This window comes from Cheilinus undulatus, linkage group 4 (genome assembly GCF_018320785.1).
Source record: "Cheilinus undulatus linkage group 4, ASM1832078v1, whole genome shotgun sequence".
NCBI classification, from domain to species: Eukaryota; Metazoa; Chordata; class Actinopteri; order Labriformes; family Labridae; genus Cheilinus; species Cheilinus undulatus.
The window spans coordinates 38255448-38269167 of record NC_054868.1 but is presented as its reverse complement, the minus strand read 5'-3'; the positions used below and the strand labels follow the sequence as shown (position 1 = coordinate 38269167).

General features: G+C 40.3%; 1 protein-coding gene across 1 annotated transcript in view; it reads left to right on the top strand.

Moving 5' to 3' along the window:
• Positions 1-582: 582 nt before the first annotated feature.
• rnf150a (ring finger protein 150a) overlaps positions 583-13720 on the top strand; it is a 38231-nt gene continuing 25093 nt past the window's right edge. Inside the window, exon 1 of the mRNA XM_041784901.1 lies at positions 583-1243. Coding sequence (XP_041640835.1) covers positions 787-1243 — 457 coding nt within the window. The 5' untranslated portion in view covers positions 583-786. The remainder of the gene's footprint in view (positions 1244-13720) is intronic.

Sequence of the window (13720 nt, the reverse complement as noted above, 5' to 3'; positions counted from 1 at the left end):
TACAGAGCTCTGGGAACAGCCTGCCCTTTCAGCAGTGACCTTCTGTGGCTTGTGCTTATTGTGGAGGGTGACAATGACTGTCTTCTAGGTCAGCAGTCTTGTGGTTGTGGTTGTGCGTACTAAACCAGAGTGAGAGAGGCTTCGGAAACCACTGCAAATTGGACTTATCCCACAATATTCTAAGATTTTGAGAGAGTGCATTTAAGATATTTGTATGAGATGTACCCAGAATTTATTGAAATGTACGTTTTTGAAGTAAATAATTGAGAAAAAAGGAACTTTTGCATTTAATATGTATATACGCTGGCATATTATTGTGAAAAAATAAATAACTTGAAGAGTCTAATCCAGTTAGTTAAAAGGGAAAGTCCAGAATCATCATTAACTGAATTTAAATGCAATTCATTGGCTCTACTTTACATGATTTATGACTGTTTTAGTTCCCCGCGTGCCACGGGCACTCAGACACCTTGTCCACGCCCAGGTCACGTGCCAATGAGCGGTAAGCCAATCCTGAGCGAGAACTGGAAACAGCTGACGGTGAACAACAACACACAGCGCCGTCTTTTCCTGCAGGTGGTGGTGTGTAGTGGACTCCTGCACGTCGCTCTCAAACTTCAGGGACACCTCCTACAGGAGGACCGGTGTCGAGCTACGGCTGTGATGCAGGTTTAGCATTTTTCTTTTACCTTACACCTCCTGTAAAAAAGAAGGAAGTGGCACGAGCCGTCTAGTGAAGACTCGAGGGGCTCCGGAGCTCGTGCTTCAGCCCAAACCAGCCGCACAATGGCCCCGTCCCTCATCCGAGCTTGCCGCAGTCTGGCTCTCTCGACGTGGCTGCTGTCCTTCTGTTTCGTCCACCTTCTGTGTCTGGACTTCACGGTGGCAGAGAAAGAGGAGTGGTACACGGCTTTTGTCAACATTACCTACTTGGACCCCGTCACTTCGGAGGTCAAGACGGAGAAAACCGAGTGCGGGCGCTACGGCGAGCACTCCCCCAAGAAAGAAGCCAGAGGTCTGGTCCTGGTGCCGTCCCTGTTGCAGGACAGGCAGGCGTGCGACCCCAATGTCAGGTTCCCGCCTGTGTCTCCCCCCAACACCACCTGGATAGCCTTGGTGGCTGCGGGGAACTGCACATACCGGGAGAAAATCCGGAACGTTGCAAACCACAACGCCTCTGCAGTTGTCATATACAATGTGGGCTCCAGCAGTAGCAACGACACCATCACAATGCCTCATCCAGGTAAGAGAGAGAGACTACCTGACAGAAATAGTGAGGTCTGTTCAATCAGGACTGATGCTGTCCTGTTGTGATGGGGGAGTGAGTGATCAATGCCTGATACAAAGCTCACAGATGTCCCATAATAGTTGCTCCATTAGTGTGAGGCATCCGACTGAGATGAATGGTTTTCATTCTCCCTCCTACAGTCCGACAGCTCTGTATCAGTGTAATCAGGGAAATAATCAGTTAGTTTGGTGGTGAAATAGAAAAGAGCTCTGCCTGTCTGAGCAGAAGAGATTATTATGCGCATCCACAACTAGTGAAGTTTTTTTGTTGGTATTAAAAATCTTTTCTCATATTTAGTTGAAAACATACCAAAAATGATAATCTCAGCACGTGTGTCAGCTTGCATGTGCAGAAAGGCAGAGTGCACAAGCTGTTAGGTACTCTTCTGTGCATGCCAGGGGATATTTACATACAACTGGGGGCTGGGAAATAATTTTTTCACATACCTGCCTCTTTGGCTGGTAGATTAAAAAATCTATCAACCACTCACATTTTCTACCAGCTTTACCTTGATAAGCAGCATAATGTGATGAGGTATAATATGAAAATCAGGAATTATAGTGTTTAGTATTATAACAGTATGCAAGATCTTGTTTCTCAATCAAGATCTGTAGATTAAGGGAAGGTTGGTGCACTAATGATCCAAACTGTTGCTCATTTTAAATAATGTTTCTACTAGTTTCTCCCCAGTGCATTTTCTGCGGCACTGAACATTGATGCAGCATATTCCTGTATTATGAGTGTCAGATTTAAGAAATACTTCGTGCTTGCTTTCTGCAATCCCACGCTGGAATTCAGGCTTTGTTTAACTATCTTGGATTGAAGCAGAGCAAAACATCTGTTTAAAGACGCTTTGAGCAGGTAGGCCTGCAGCCCTACTCACACGATAGTGAGTCAAACCATTCCAGCAAACAGCCAACTGTAAACATCCGAGCAGCTCTAACACATGGAGGAGGAAGCAGAGCTCTTCGGTGAGTTAGGCCTGCTCACTTCTGCTCATAACGTCAGTAGAAACCAGCAACAAAAGGAGACTCAGGTTATGCCATTTGCCATCACAAAATCATTCTGTTATGTTACTTTTATTAACCTGCGTCAGTAGGTTGAGCAAATTCTGCTCAAATTACTCACATTTGGCTGATGGCGGGTGCTGATTTCCCACCCTGATCAAATTAAATCAAAACGTGATACCTGGTTAAAAAACTGCGTGCTGATTGTAGTAAAAGTCAGAGCACAATACATGCTGCAACTGTAGGACAGCAGTCTTCATCATCCTCCCTTAAAGTAGCCACGATAAAAGCACCCAAACTTTGTGCCAAGTCCCAAAACCAGCAGGATAAAACTTATTAGGTTCTCTGTAGATGGTGTCATGCAGCAGCAGAGAACTCCAGCTGGGGGGCAAGCAGTGATTTCTGCATAGAGAAATGCTATAAATAGTGTAAAATTACTAAAATATGACTGAAATGATAAACATTTCAATATAGAAATGAAGAATAAAAATGAAATAGCTGCAAAAACTAACATCGATTCAGTGCATTCCCTATGTCTTTCTCCTTTTAAGTTGACAGAGAAAAAGAGCACACAGATTTAAATATTCACTAGTTAACATCTAGGGGAAAATCACATTATATTAAAAAGTTATCATAACAAATAAAGTTAATGTATAGCTATTTGTCAATTTTTCCCACCCCCACTTTGAAAACACTATAATTACGGATGCAGCCTTTAATTATAATTTGAAAGTTAAACAGAAAATTCCCTTGTTCTTGAAATTCTTCTTGATTAAATTCTAAATTTATTCTCATTAAATCATCCTGCACAGAAAAAGAGGAATAACCAGCTTCTTTTGAGAGGAAACTACAAAGGTGATGCATAAAGACAGTCTTTTCATCTTTAAGACATGCAGAGCAAGGCTCTCACAATTCCTGGCAGGTGTAATAAAGATCAATAAGAATGACAAATATTTTCCAGCACCATGTGTCTTTGTTTCCTCAGGTAGAGTTCACCTGCAGCTCTGTGCCCCGTCTCTGCAGTCACCCTTTAAACACTCCTCAATTAGTGCTCCTTATTTTATTGTCAAGTTGTAAACGGTGGCTAAATGATAGAGGAGGATCCGAGAGAGGAGTGAAAGCTTGTTACAAATTGTGCCAAAAACATCTATAAATCATGCTCTGTATGTAACTCACAGCCTCCCTTTTAGGAGGATGGATTGGATGGATGAATGATGAACAGCAACCGACATGTAAGCAATCAAAAATGTCTTGAAGACAAGCCCAACCTCACAGGTACTTTAAGACTGAGCTTTTTTTTCTTTTGACTGAAGGGAAGTGTCAATAACCACTTAAGCACACATTTATTTAAGAGCTGACATGTCAATAAACCCTGTAAGGACAGCACACCTTTTGACATAATCCATGAAAAATGTCTACATGTATGTTTCACCCTGAGGGGTTTTCTTCTTTTCACTCAGCTCATGCATAGATAAGTGGACAAGCCTGTTCACTTTTTAAATAGCCTCAAGCACCTTTTGTTACCATAAAAGAAAATGTAAGGTTACAAACAAAGCCGAGGGTAGGTTTTTATTTGGTTAACTTCTCATTTTAGACACTTTCAGTTCAACCAGAGAGCTAATTAAAGGCTGATACGTCACTGCAGGGATGGTGCTTCATTAAACTCAAGAGGTTGTTGTCAAATGTGGTGTGCTAGCATTTAACTTTAGGGTATGATTTCTCTCAAGTATCTGTCTCTCACTTTTTGTTTCCAGTTTGGATTTGCACATTTTTAACCACTTTTTGGGATGAAGGAAGAGGTAACACCTACCTCTCTGATAGATAAATGTTAATATACAGTCATGTGCACAGGTTTTAGGCATGCAGGGCGCTAAAGACGGATCCTGGGATCAAGTGTGCCACAACCCTGGGCTGGAGAGGGGGATGAGGCCAGAGTCAAGCTCGACACATGTTGACACAACTCTGTCACTCTGCAGCCAAGGTCAAGCTCCACGGCATCTCTTTAGTCTGGGCCTTTTCACCCGTGGTTATACGCCTGGTGACTGCCAGCGGTTTCCAGGCATCAAGGGCACGACCAGGTGCTCATGGCAACCCTGCTACCTGTCTGGATGGTAACCTATGCCGTGCTTATTTGCCACATCCACCTTTTAATACGACCTAAAGGGGGGAACTTTTTTCAACACATTATTTTCCCATGCCCATTTTAATGTGCGGAGACATCCAGAGCACAACTGGAGTTGTGTCTGTCCTCCTTCCCACTACATGGTGTCCTCAGACAGCTTACTTGCCACATCTACGCCTTACTTGAACCCCAATTTTTGGCACTAACATGCCTGAAGTTCTGCGCAGTACTGTATTTTCTCTTTAAAAGTTTCAAGTATCCGTAAAACATACACTAGAGAAGCACTGAGATTTTTGTGGTAAAGATGCAAGTACAATATTTATCAGATCTATTAAAAAGAAACTAAAAGTTAGTTTAGATGCTCTAACAAAACAAAGGTTTATGTAGAATACCTTTTCTCACATTTTACAGTTATAATTTGAACTCATCCATTTATCCATACTAAGATAAGATGTCGATCTTCAACAATCCACCACTGTCCAGAAAATGTTCTGGTAAGATGCCCTATTTTATCAATCATTTAAAAAAAAAAGTTGATGTAGATGATAAATTTGTCAAAAGTTCTAGTTCTAGTTCATATAAAGTTTTTAATTCTGGTACTATGTTAAAACTAGGGTTGTCAGGTGATGCATAGTACTGTGCAGAAGTTTTAGGCATGTGTTGGACAAAAACTGAGCCTGAAGAAAGGCGTAGATGTAGCGAGTAAGCAGACACCACTGGGCAGGAAGAAGGATTGACACAACCCTGGTTGTGCTCTGGATGTCCTTGCATATTGGCAGGGGCATGGGAAAACAATTAAAAAAAATAGAAAAGTCCAGACATTTAGGGCATAGTAAGGGGTGGATGTGGTGAGTATGAATGACCCAGGCTTGTAGGGTTGCCACAAGCCCCTGATTGTGCTGTCGATGTCCCAAGGGCCTGAAAACCACCGGCAGTCTCCGGGCATATTACCAGGTGTGAAAAGGCTTGGACCAAAAAGATGCTGTCAAGCTTGACTTTGGGTACAGAGCAATACATGTGTGTCCACAATCAGCGTGCCGAGCTTGACTCTGCCCCCCATGTCCAACCCTAGGTTGGGTCACATCAGGCCCTGGGATGAATCCTTAGCTCTCTATATGCCTAAAACTTATACCTATGTGCATGACTGTATATAGTCTTTGGAAATCACAACAAATCACTGAATTTCTGTAGATAACCACGGTAAATCTATTAACAGTATTAAGGAAAATGTTTGATAACACAAGGTGTAGATGGTTTTTAACTGTCCACTAAGTTTTTAAAGTTTTATAAATGAGACATAAAGGAGCAGTGATATACTAAATTACACCACTGTGGCTGCAGGGAGGTGCAGTTGCTTAACCAGAGTGTGCTCAATGGGACAATAAAGCATGCTATTTAAAAAAAAATATGAGTGCACAAATTATGGACCTTGATTGCATTTCAAGTACCGCATTACCGCTGACAGCCCAAAAACCCTTATTGTTGACTCTGTCAATCCTAGATCATGATTTTTTATTATTATACTCTCATTCAGCACATTTACCTGCTGACATAGGGGAACTGGTGCCAGTTCCACTTTTTAAGTTACCCCCCCTTTCACTGCCTCTCTGCTCTCCTGTAGCTCTTTATTATTTTGTTGTTTCTCAAGCCAAAGCAGACCGACATTCAAAAAGGGAATAACTGATCTATTTAATATACAGAAAATTCCAGATTACAGGTTCCAACATTGAATTAGACACATTCTGTTGTTTTGAATTGTCTTCTTGCAGAATGATTTCTGTTGCATTAATAAAGTCCACAGTGTGTAGTTTCTATGTAACTGCTTTAGTAAAAGCTATTGTCACCATGAAAGTGTGCATCTCTGCTTGCTATTAATGGTAGTTGAGCTCTCAGCCTGTCGTGTTTGTTGAGAAGTTGACACACAGTTGGTGAGTCTGTCTTTGCTTGTCACTGGTCTTCAATTGAGGAGTCCTTTCAATAAGATCAGCACTCCAAAGGTTATCTGACTGATCAGTATACCTCTGTTTTTCTTTAAATGCACTGTTATAACCTTATCAAGGAGAAAAGATGGTTAAAAGTTGTACCTGCCCCTACCAGTTTGGTCTGCATCACTCTGTAATGCATCTTATACCTCACAACATTGTGAACCATGAAGTATCCCTCTGCAGTATACAATGAATGTGGCCAGTTTTCAATTGTGTCAGGTGGCATGCAATGTCTAAGTAAAATTTTTAGATTAAAAAGAAAAAAACAGATATGAAAGTGTATCTTACACATTAGATTTTACGGTGGTTAACCTATAAGGCTATCCTGAAGTTTTCATGCACTATCCAGAGCTTGCTGAACAGTGAGGATGATGTTTAATTTCAACAGTCTTATTTTCCACTTGACTTGTCCTTCCATTTAAAATGGGTTCACAGCATGTCACTAGTTTTCATAAAGGTGTGACTAAGCAGACAACAACACAATGCATGAAGGCTAGCTGACAAAGGGGTTTGAACTGAACCAGATATTTGAACAAAACGCACACAACACCTGGTGGCATAATGGTGCACTAATTGTGAGACATTTTAATAAACAAAAGATCCATTTTGCAGTAGAGTAAATGATAACAGATAATCTAAGTTGAATGCAAATCCCCTCAAGCATTTACCCAAATCAACAAACTTTTTTCTTGCTTCAAAACAAGCTGTGGCATCACACTGCTTCATACATGTTCAAACTTTAATTACTTAAGTGTTCATGCACTCAACACTTCAAGCTGCACAGTGTTTTAGCACCTTTAGCAGGCAGCTTTAGTTTAAAAATCAGAGGGTCAAAATCAGCTTTTAGCTGCTAAGATTTGTGGAGGGTTATCAGGGGTGGAAAGTAACCTATTACATTTACTCAAATTACTGTAAATGAGTAGTTTTAGGGTACTTGTACTTTTTGAAATGGGTACTTTTACTTCAGCTTAAGTAAGTTTTAACCAGAGTAACTGTTCTTTTACTTCAGTACTAAACTCTTGTACTTTTTCCACTTTTGTTAACCACACAGTAGCGCATAGAGAATGATTCATATCACATGCATAAACAGTAAAAACTGGAGTGTTGATATTGTAGGATAAAACATTTCATAGTCGGTTTTAACTCCCAAAGTCTAATTTTAACTCCATTTTGAGTGAACTAGTCTTCAGTGTTGGACTTATTTGACAGAGTTGATCCTCCAGTCTTAGTTCATCTGTGTTAAGAGTCAATTGATCTAAGCTCCGCCCTCTGCAATTTCAAATCTCTGGGATGTGTGGGCAGAGTTTTCCATCATGCCCTTGGTCAGAGTGTTAAGATATGTTTTATGTGTTTGGATGTTGCCTGTTGTGTAGTGATCCCTGGCAGGGGTTCCCATGTGTCTGGTGGATTATTGTTTTTGATGCAAGACACATTTGCACCATGAGTGAAGTTATTACTGAGTTAGAGTTCCACTTTAGGTGCTCTTAAGGGATGAGTCAATGATATTCTTCATATGTATGCATTGCCTTGCCCTAGCTTAACTTGAGTAGATTTTTACTCCAGTACTTCTACTTAAGTACATTTTAATTAGAGTAGCTATACTTTAACTTGAGTACATGGTTCTGTACTTTTTCCCACCTCTGAGGGTTTTGCAGTTAAAACCCCAGATATTCCTCTAGGAGGTTGTGTAGATTGACTTGAAGAAAAACAGTGAGGCCACATACCCAAGTTTATTTGAATGCTGATGTAATTCTTTGTGTGCTAACTGTGTCAATACGCTGACACCAAGACTGACACAACATTGTCCTGTCATGATGCTGTCTGTCATCATTGCTGTTTACTGATAGTCCAGCTACGCCAGTGCTGCCAAAAAACTGAACAGCTTTCCAGCAGTTTGCTGCTAGTACTGCTGTATTTTACTTCGGTTATTTTTTATTATTTTCCAGGAAAGAAAAGTAAAGTAAACTTTGTTGTACCAAATTTATTTATTGTCACAAACGATCATCACATAATAAAATTTACACAAAACTAGACATTTGGTTCAACATAAATGAAATACAGAGGCATCTTAGTTTTCATTAAGTATCTGCAATGTAGCATCAAAAAAAATGTAAAATGTAAATGGTGGAGCACTTGGGTGCATATGACTTATATGTTTTTGTATTTTTTAGATTTGCTGCAAACTAAGATTAATACTCCTCGCACCTTTTCTGCCTCATGGCAGACCACCCTTCAGAGAACAGGGTTTAATGAGTCTGCAGGGATTTCCTTTGGTTGTTTGACAGCTGTTTCAGTTGTAACAGATTTTTTTTTTCACTCATTTATGTCTTTTCTGTGCGAGTGAAGGGTCTAGTCTGTTTACTAAAGGAGTCTACAGTATTTGACCCTTAAACTTTCTCTATCCTTTAGGATGCAATCAAAGACCCCAGTGCACACCACTGGCCTTTTTAAAGGCCTACCCTGCGTGAAGCACTGAGATAAATCTAAACTAAAACAACCTGAAGAGACAGTAATGGCCGCCAGGAGAGGTGTGATGACAAAGCTGGTAGAAAAGCATACAGTAACAGAGTAAAAAATGGGCTGGACTGAATGTGAGGCTGCCAAAAAAATAATTGAGCACTTCTCTGTCCAGAGCCAACACAGCTGGGCTGTAAAATCCACTGTCGCTAGAGCCAAAAACCTCTCATGGCCTGGTTCTATTATGTAAGACTGAGTGGTCACAGTCATGTTCAACCTTGGACCATAAAACCAGGGCTGTGATACTCTATTTAACAACTCTAAAAGGTTTTCCTGCAGGCTCCACCAAACCATATCACTGACAGCACTTCCATATTTAACCACATTTAATCCCCCTGCTTGAGTAAATGAAAGAAAATGTGTAGTATTTGCAGTCTGGCTGCAGATTAGATGCGAAGATTGAAACCACTGATACCTCGTATGTGTGTGGTTAATGAGTTCCTGAAGACAGCAGTGGATTAGTTTAGCTTAGCTTAGTACTTGGATGAGAAAACAGCTAGTTGGTGCAGGCCAGAAGCTAAGATAACATTTCATCCTGTACACCTCTCTTGTATGTTCAGTTTGTATCAAACCTGCTAAAGTTTTTTTGTAGCCTTCTGCATATGTTCCAGACTTTCGTCACAGCAACTTCCTGAAGTCTCTGCCTGTCAACAGCACTGAAATGGAACAACGCTGTAAGCATAAAAACATGGGCGGATGAATTAAATAAATAAGATGTAGGCAAAAGAGTTCATGGACTTTTACTTACCATCGCATGGAAATGAGGTAGTTCTTTTTGTCTGTTTCTTGTCATGTAAGCTAAGCTCTCTGTGGAAACTTCACACTGGACTTCAAGCCACATGGATTCTGTGCCTCTCCACTCCTCTAGGTCCCAGAGTCTGGAGGAGGAGTGGAGAGGCACAGAATCCACGTTGCTTGAAGTCCAGTGTGAAGTTTCCAGTCAGTGATGATTTGGGCTGCCATGGCATCTGCTGGTGTTGGTCCACTGTGTTTTCTGAAGTCCACAGTCAGCGCAGCCATCTACCAGGACATTTAAGAACACTTCATGCTTCCTTCTGCTGACAAGCTTTATGGAGATGCTTATTTCATTTTCCAGCAGGACTTAGAACCTGCCCACACTGCCAAAGGTACCAAAAGCTGGTTCAATGACCATGGTGTTACTGTGTTTGATTGGCTAGCAAACTGTCCTGACCTGAACCCCATAGAGACACCAGACCAAACCATGCAGATGACCTGAAGGGCGCTATCAAAGCAAACTGGGCTTCCATTACACATGAGCAGTGCCACAGACTGATCGCCTCCATGCCACGCCACATTGATGCGGTAATTCATGCAAAAGGAGGCCCAACCAAGTATTGAAGGCATAGAAATGAACATACTTTTCAGAAGCCTGACATTTCTGTGTAAAATATTCTTTTTTTAAATTGATCTTATGGAACATTCTTATTTTTTGAAACACTGAATTTTGGGTTTTCTTATCTGTAAGCCATAATCATCAATATTTCAAGAAATAAAGGCTTGAAATACTTCACTTTATGTGTAACAAGTCTATATGATATATGGGTTTCACTTTCAGAAACAAGTGACAAAAAATATTGAACTTTTTCATGATATTCTAATTTTTTGAGATGCACTAGTATATTTTTATATGTGGCCCTCAGTGGGAAAAGTTTGGACGCCCCTGGTTTAAGGCAAATGTAGGCGTGTAAAGGGCTGAAGTGGAGGCAGATCTATGCGTGCAGATTTCCAGGTGGATTGGGATTCATAAATTGAGAATTGCATGAAGATGTGCGTGGACACAGTTTTATCAAACTGAATTATTTTTGGTGCAGCCCGTTTCCGGGGTTGCGGTGCATTCACACTTAGTCTGGATTCTACACACTGTTTAAAAAATCAGACTCAAGGATATTTGGTTCATGCCAGAGTGAACCAGGCTAGTATAGCTACGCTGTTTTACTGCTAGCTACATTTGCATTTTTCTCAGATACTGTCAACAAAAGAATTTCATTAAAAAAACAAAAAGGCACATTTTCTCAGCCTAAAAGAACCACTTAGCTGTTACACTTTTCTTAAAACAATCATGTTAAAGCGTTGGCTGCTCCAGCTTTATTTTAACCTGCAGGATGTCTTGTCATCCCTGCAGTGTTAATGATGACAGCTATTTTTGACTTTAGACCTAGTCTTAAGGATAAAATTTTCAGTAGTTTTGGTCAAATTTGAGTAATCTCTACCCCTTATAGTCTCGTTTTAGTTGAAGAAAACAAACAAAAAAAATAACTTTCAAGTCCAAAATAAAAGTCCTTACATTTTAGTCTGAACTTTTAGTCAAACATTTATTCTCTTTGCCAAATCATACTTGTGCACATGCACCCTGCAAAGCCTGGGATCTCTTCTTTCTACTGAGGCAGAGGAGCAGGAGCAGATGTATTGGTACAGATTTAAGCTAGTCTTAGTATCGTCATTCTCATGGAAAAACGGTAGTCAATTAACATTTTCAGTCTTAGTCCGTGAAATTAACACTGCATCCCAGGTCTTAAATTCCTAGGGTCAACAAAGTATTTGCCCAAGATTTCAAACTGCTCCTTTATTAATGACTGGTAGTTTTTGATTAACCTGCAAAGGGCTGACTGAAGCGTACGCTATGGAGCCGTCTCCCTCAGGTTAACATATGGTTGTTAAAAAAGTTAATTCTGTGCTAATCTTTGCCTCAGTGTTATCCTCTCTGCAGCATTGTAAAGCCCTGCTAATGAAATGAAACTCCAACTGTGAACAGATTTGTTTCCATTATATTAAACCATCAAGGCGGTGTATTCACATGTGCTTCCACATTTTGGCCGAATGGGTGTGAAAACAGATCTTTTCACAAGTTCAGCCTCAGTCTCATTCCTCCTGTTTTAGAAGCAGCTATTTTTGTCCACCCTGACTGCGTCACAGTGGACAGTAAAAGGAGATAAGAGTCAAGGCTTAGCGAAATCTTACATGCCTTGTTATGCCTTTCTGTATTTCTGCTGGCTGTAAGGCTAAAACTGGCCATACAAGGGCTTTTATTTGCCTTACAGAGAGGAAGCAACAGTTTTATTCCTGCAGTCATTTGCATTTTGAGATGGGAGAGTGTGGTTTATGTAGAGAGGCTTTAGTTACATTCCAGTGATTTTCCTTTCTAACCGTAAGGTCTTGCTTAATAAAGCCTGGTCCCTGTGTTTTGTAGGTTAAAAAAGGTTTATAACATAGTGAGCATTCATGCTTTAATGAGGAGTGTTGAGATTTTTATATACATCACTGTGGTTGACAGCCAGTCTATTTTAGAGATCTAGAAACACGTCTTCCAGCCATTACTGTCATTGTTGAAATTTGTAAGTGTGAGAGTGAGACATCAGCAGAAACTTCACGGGAGAAGTGTGACGGCTCACAGCCCGTCTGTCTGGTGTTCACCAGCATGTTACCATCTGCTTGCTGTCCAAACAAAAGCTTTTGTTTCCCCTCTGTCATTGTTTGGTGCAGGGTTTGCTGTAGAATCTCTAACATACTGTACATAAACTCATTTGAAGGGAGCTGCTGCTATAATGAAGTGATAAACCTTTGTGTTACAGGAGAAAACTGATAAAGTTCCTTAAAAATACATTATTTTAAGTTCTGTTTCTTCTTATACATTTATGATCATATATAAAGACATAATTTTTACCCCAGCCCTTTAGTTAGACCTGCGTCATAAATATTGTGCAGCTGTGCAGACTTTACCACAAACCTGTTACATAAAGGGATTTATGAGCATGACTGGGTAATGCATCATAGCTTCCCCTCTGAAACTGTAGCCTATCAGTTGGATTCAAAGCCTTTAAATCTTCTGGAAGACAAAAACATGATCTGCATTGTTTGTGGTAAAATCGTGCTAAAATATGTGTCGAATTAGCTCAGTGCACATCCTTGTTTGGTTCTTTGTCACTGCTCCGTGTACTTGGCAGCTACTGTAGGTGATGGCAGGTTGAATAAAGCCAGTGTTTATGATGACTGATGGAGGGATAGAAGCACCACGGGGAGCCACTGTGACTCTGTGCAGCCATAAAGAGGCGACAGAAGGAATATGATGTAACAGTTTGTCAGGCAGCTGATGCACTTCCTGGAAACAGTGCACAATCTTATGGATGAAAGAGTGGAAGTCCTGGTGTACCCTTGTGTCTAGAAACTATAGAGTTGTTCAGCTTTATAGTCCATATGGTGTTTCCTCATTACAGACAAACACAAATATGCTATTGGGACTGGAGCAAGAGCTAGGCAAACAGTGCAGATGTCATATATCATTACTGCTGTGATTTAGTTGAAAGCTGAGCTTTGAATACAGTCTCAGCAGTGGTGATATCCTGTATAACATCCCAACCCCAAGTCTTGTATTACCTTTATACAACAGTTATACAAAGCAGAAAATGATGGAGTAAAAATAAAAATCAACAACCCAAAAATTCTACTGCACTCTTGTTGCTCTGTATCCAATGTATGTATGCTATTTCTTAATAAAGGAAGAACATTTTTATCATGAAACCAGTTCAATGAGAGTGAGCTGTGTGATTTAAGCAAGGTTCCTGTAGATTGGTGATCATGAGCTACATTTGCACAAGGGCCAGATCTGGTCTTGACAGAGATTATGGGGGTCAGACTTCTGAATAAACTAAATATCTTGGTCTAATTAACATATTATTGTAGTAGAATGTATTTTCTTCTAAAATGCACATCATTTATAGGCATTATTGGTGAGATCTGTTCTCTATTACCTATATTGGCAATTGAGATATTTTTACTACATACT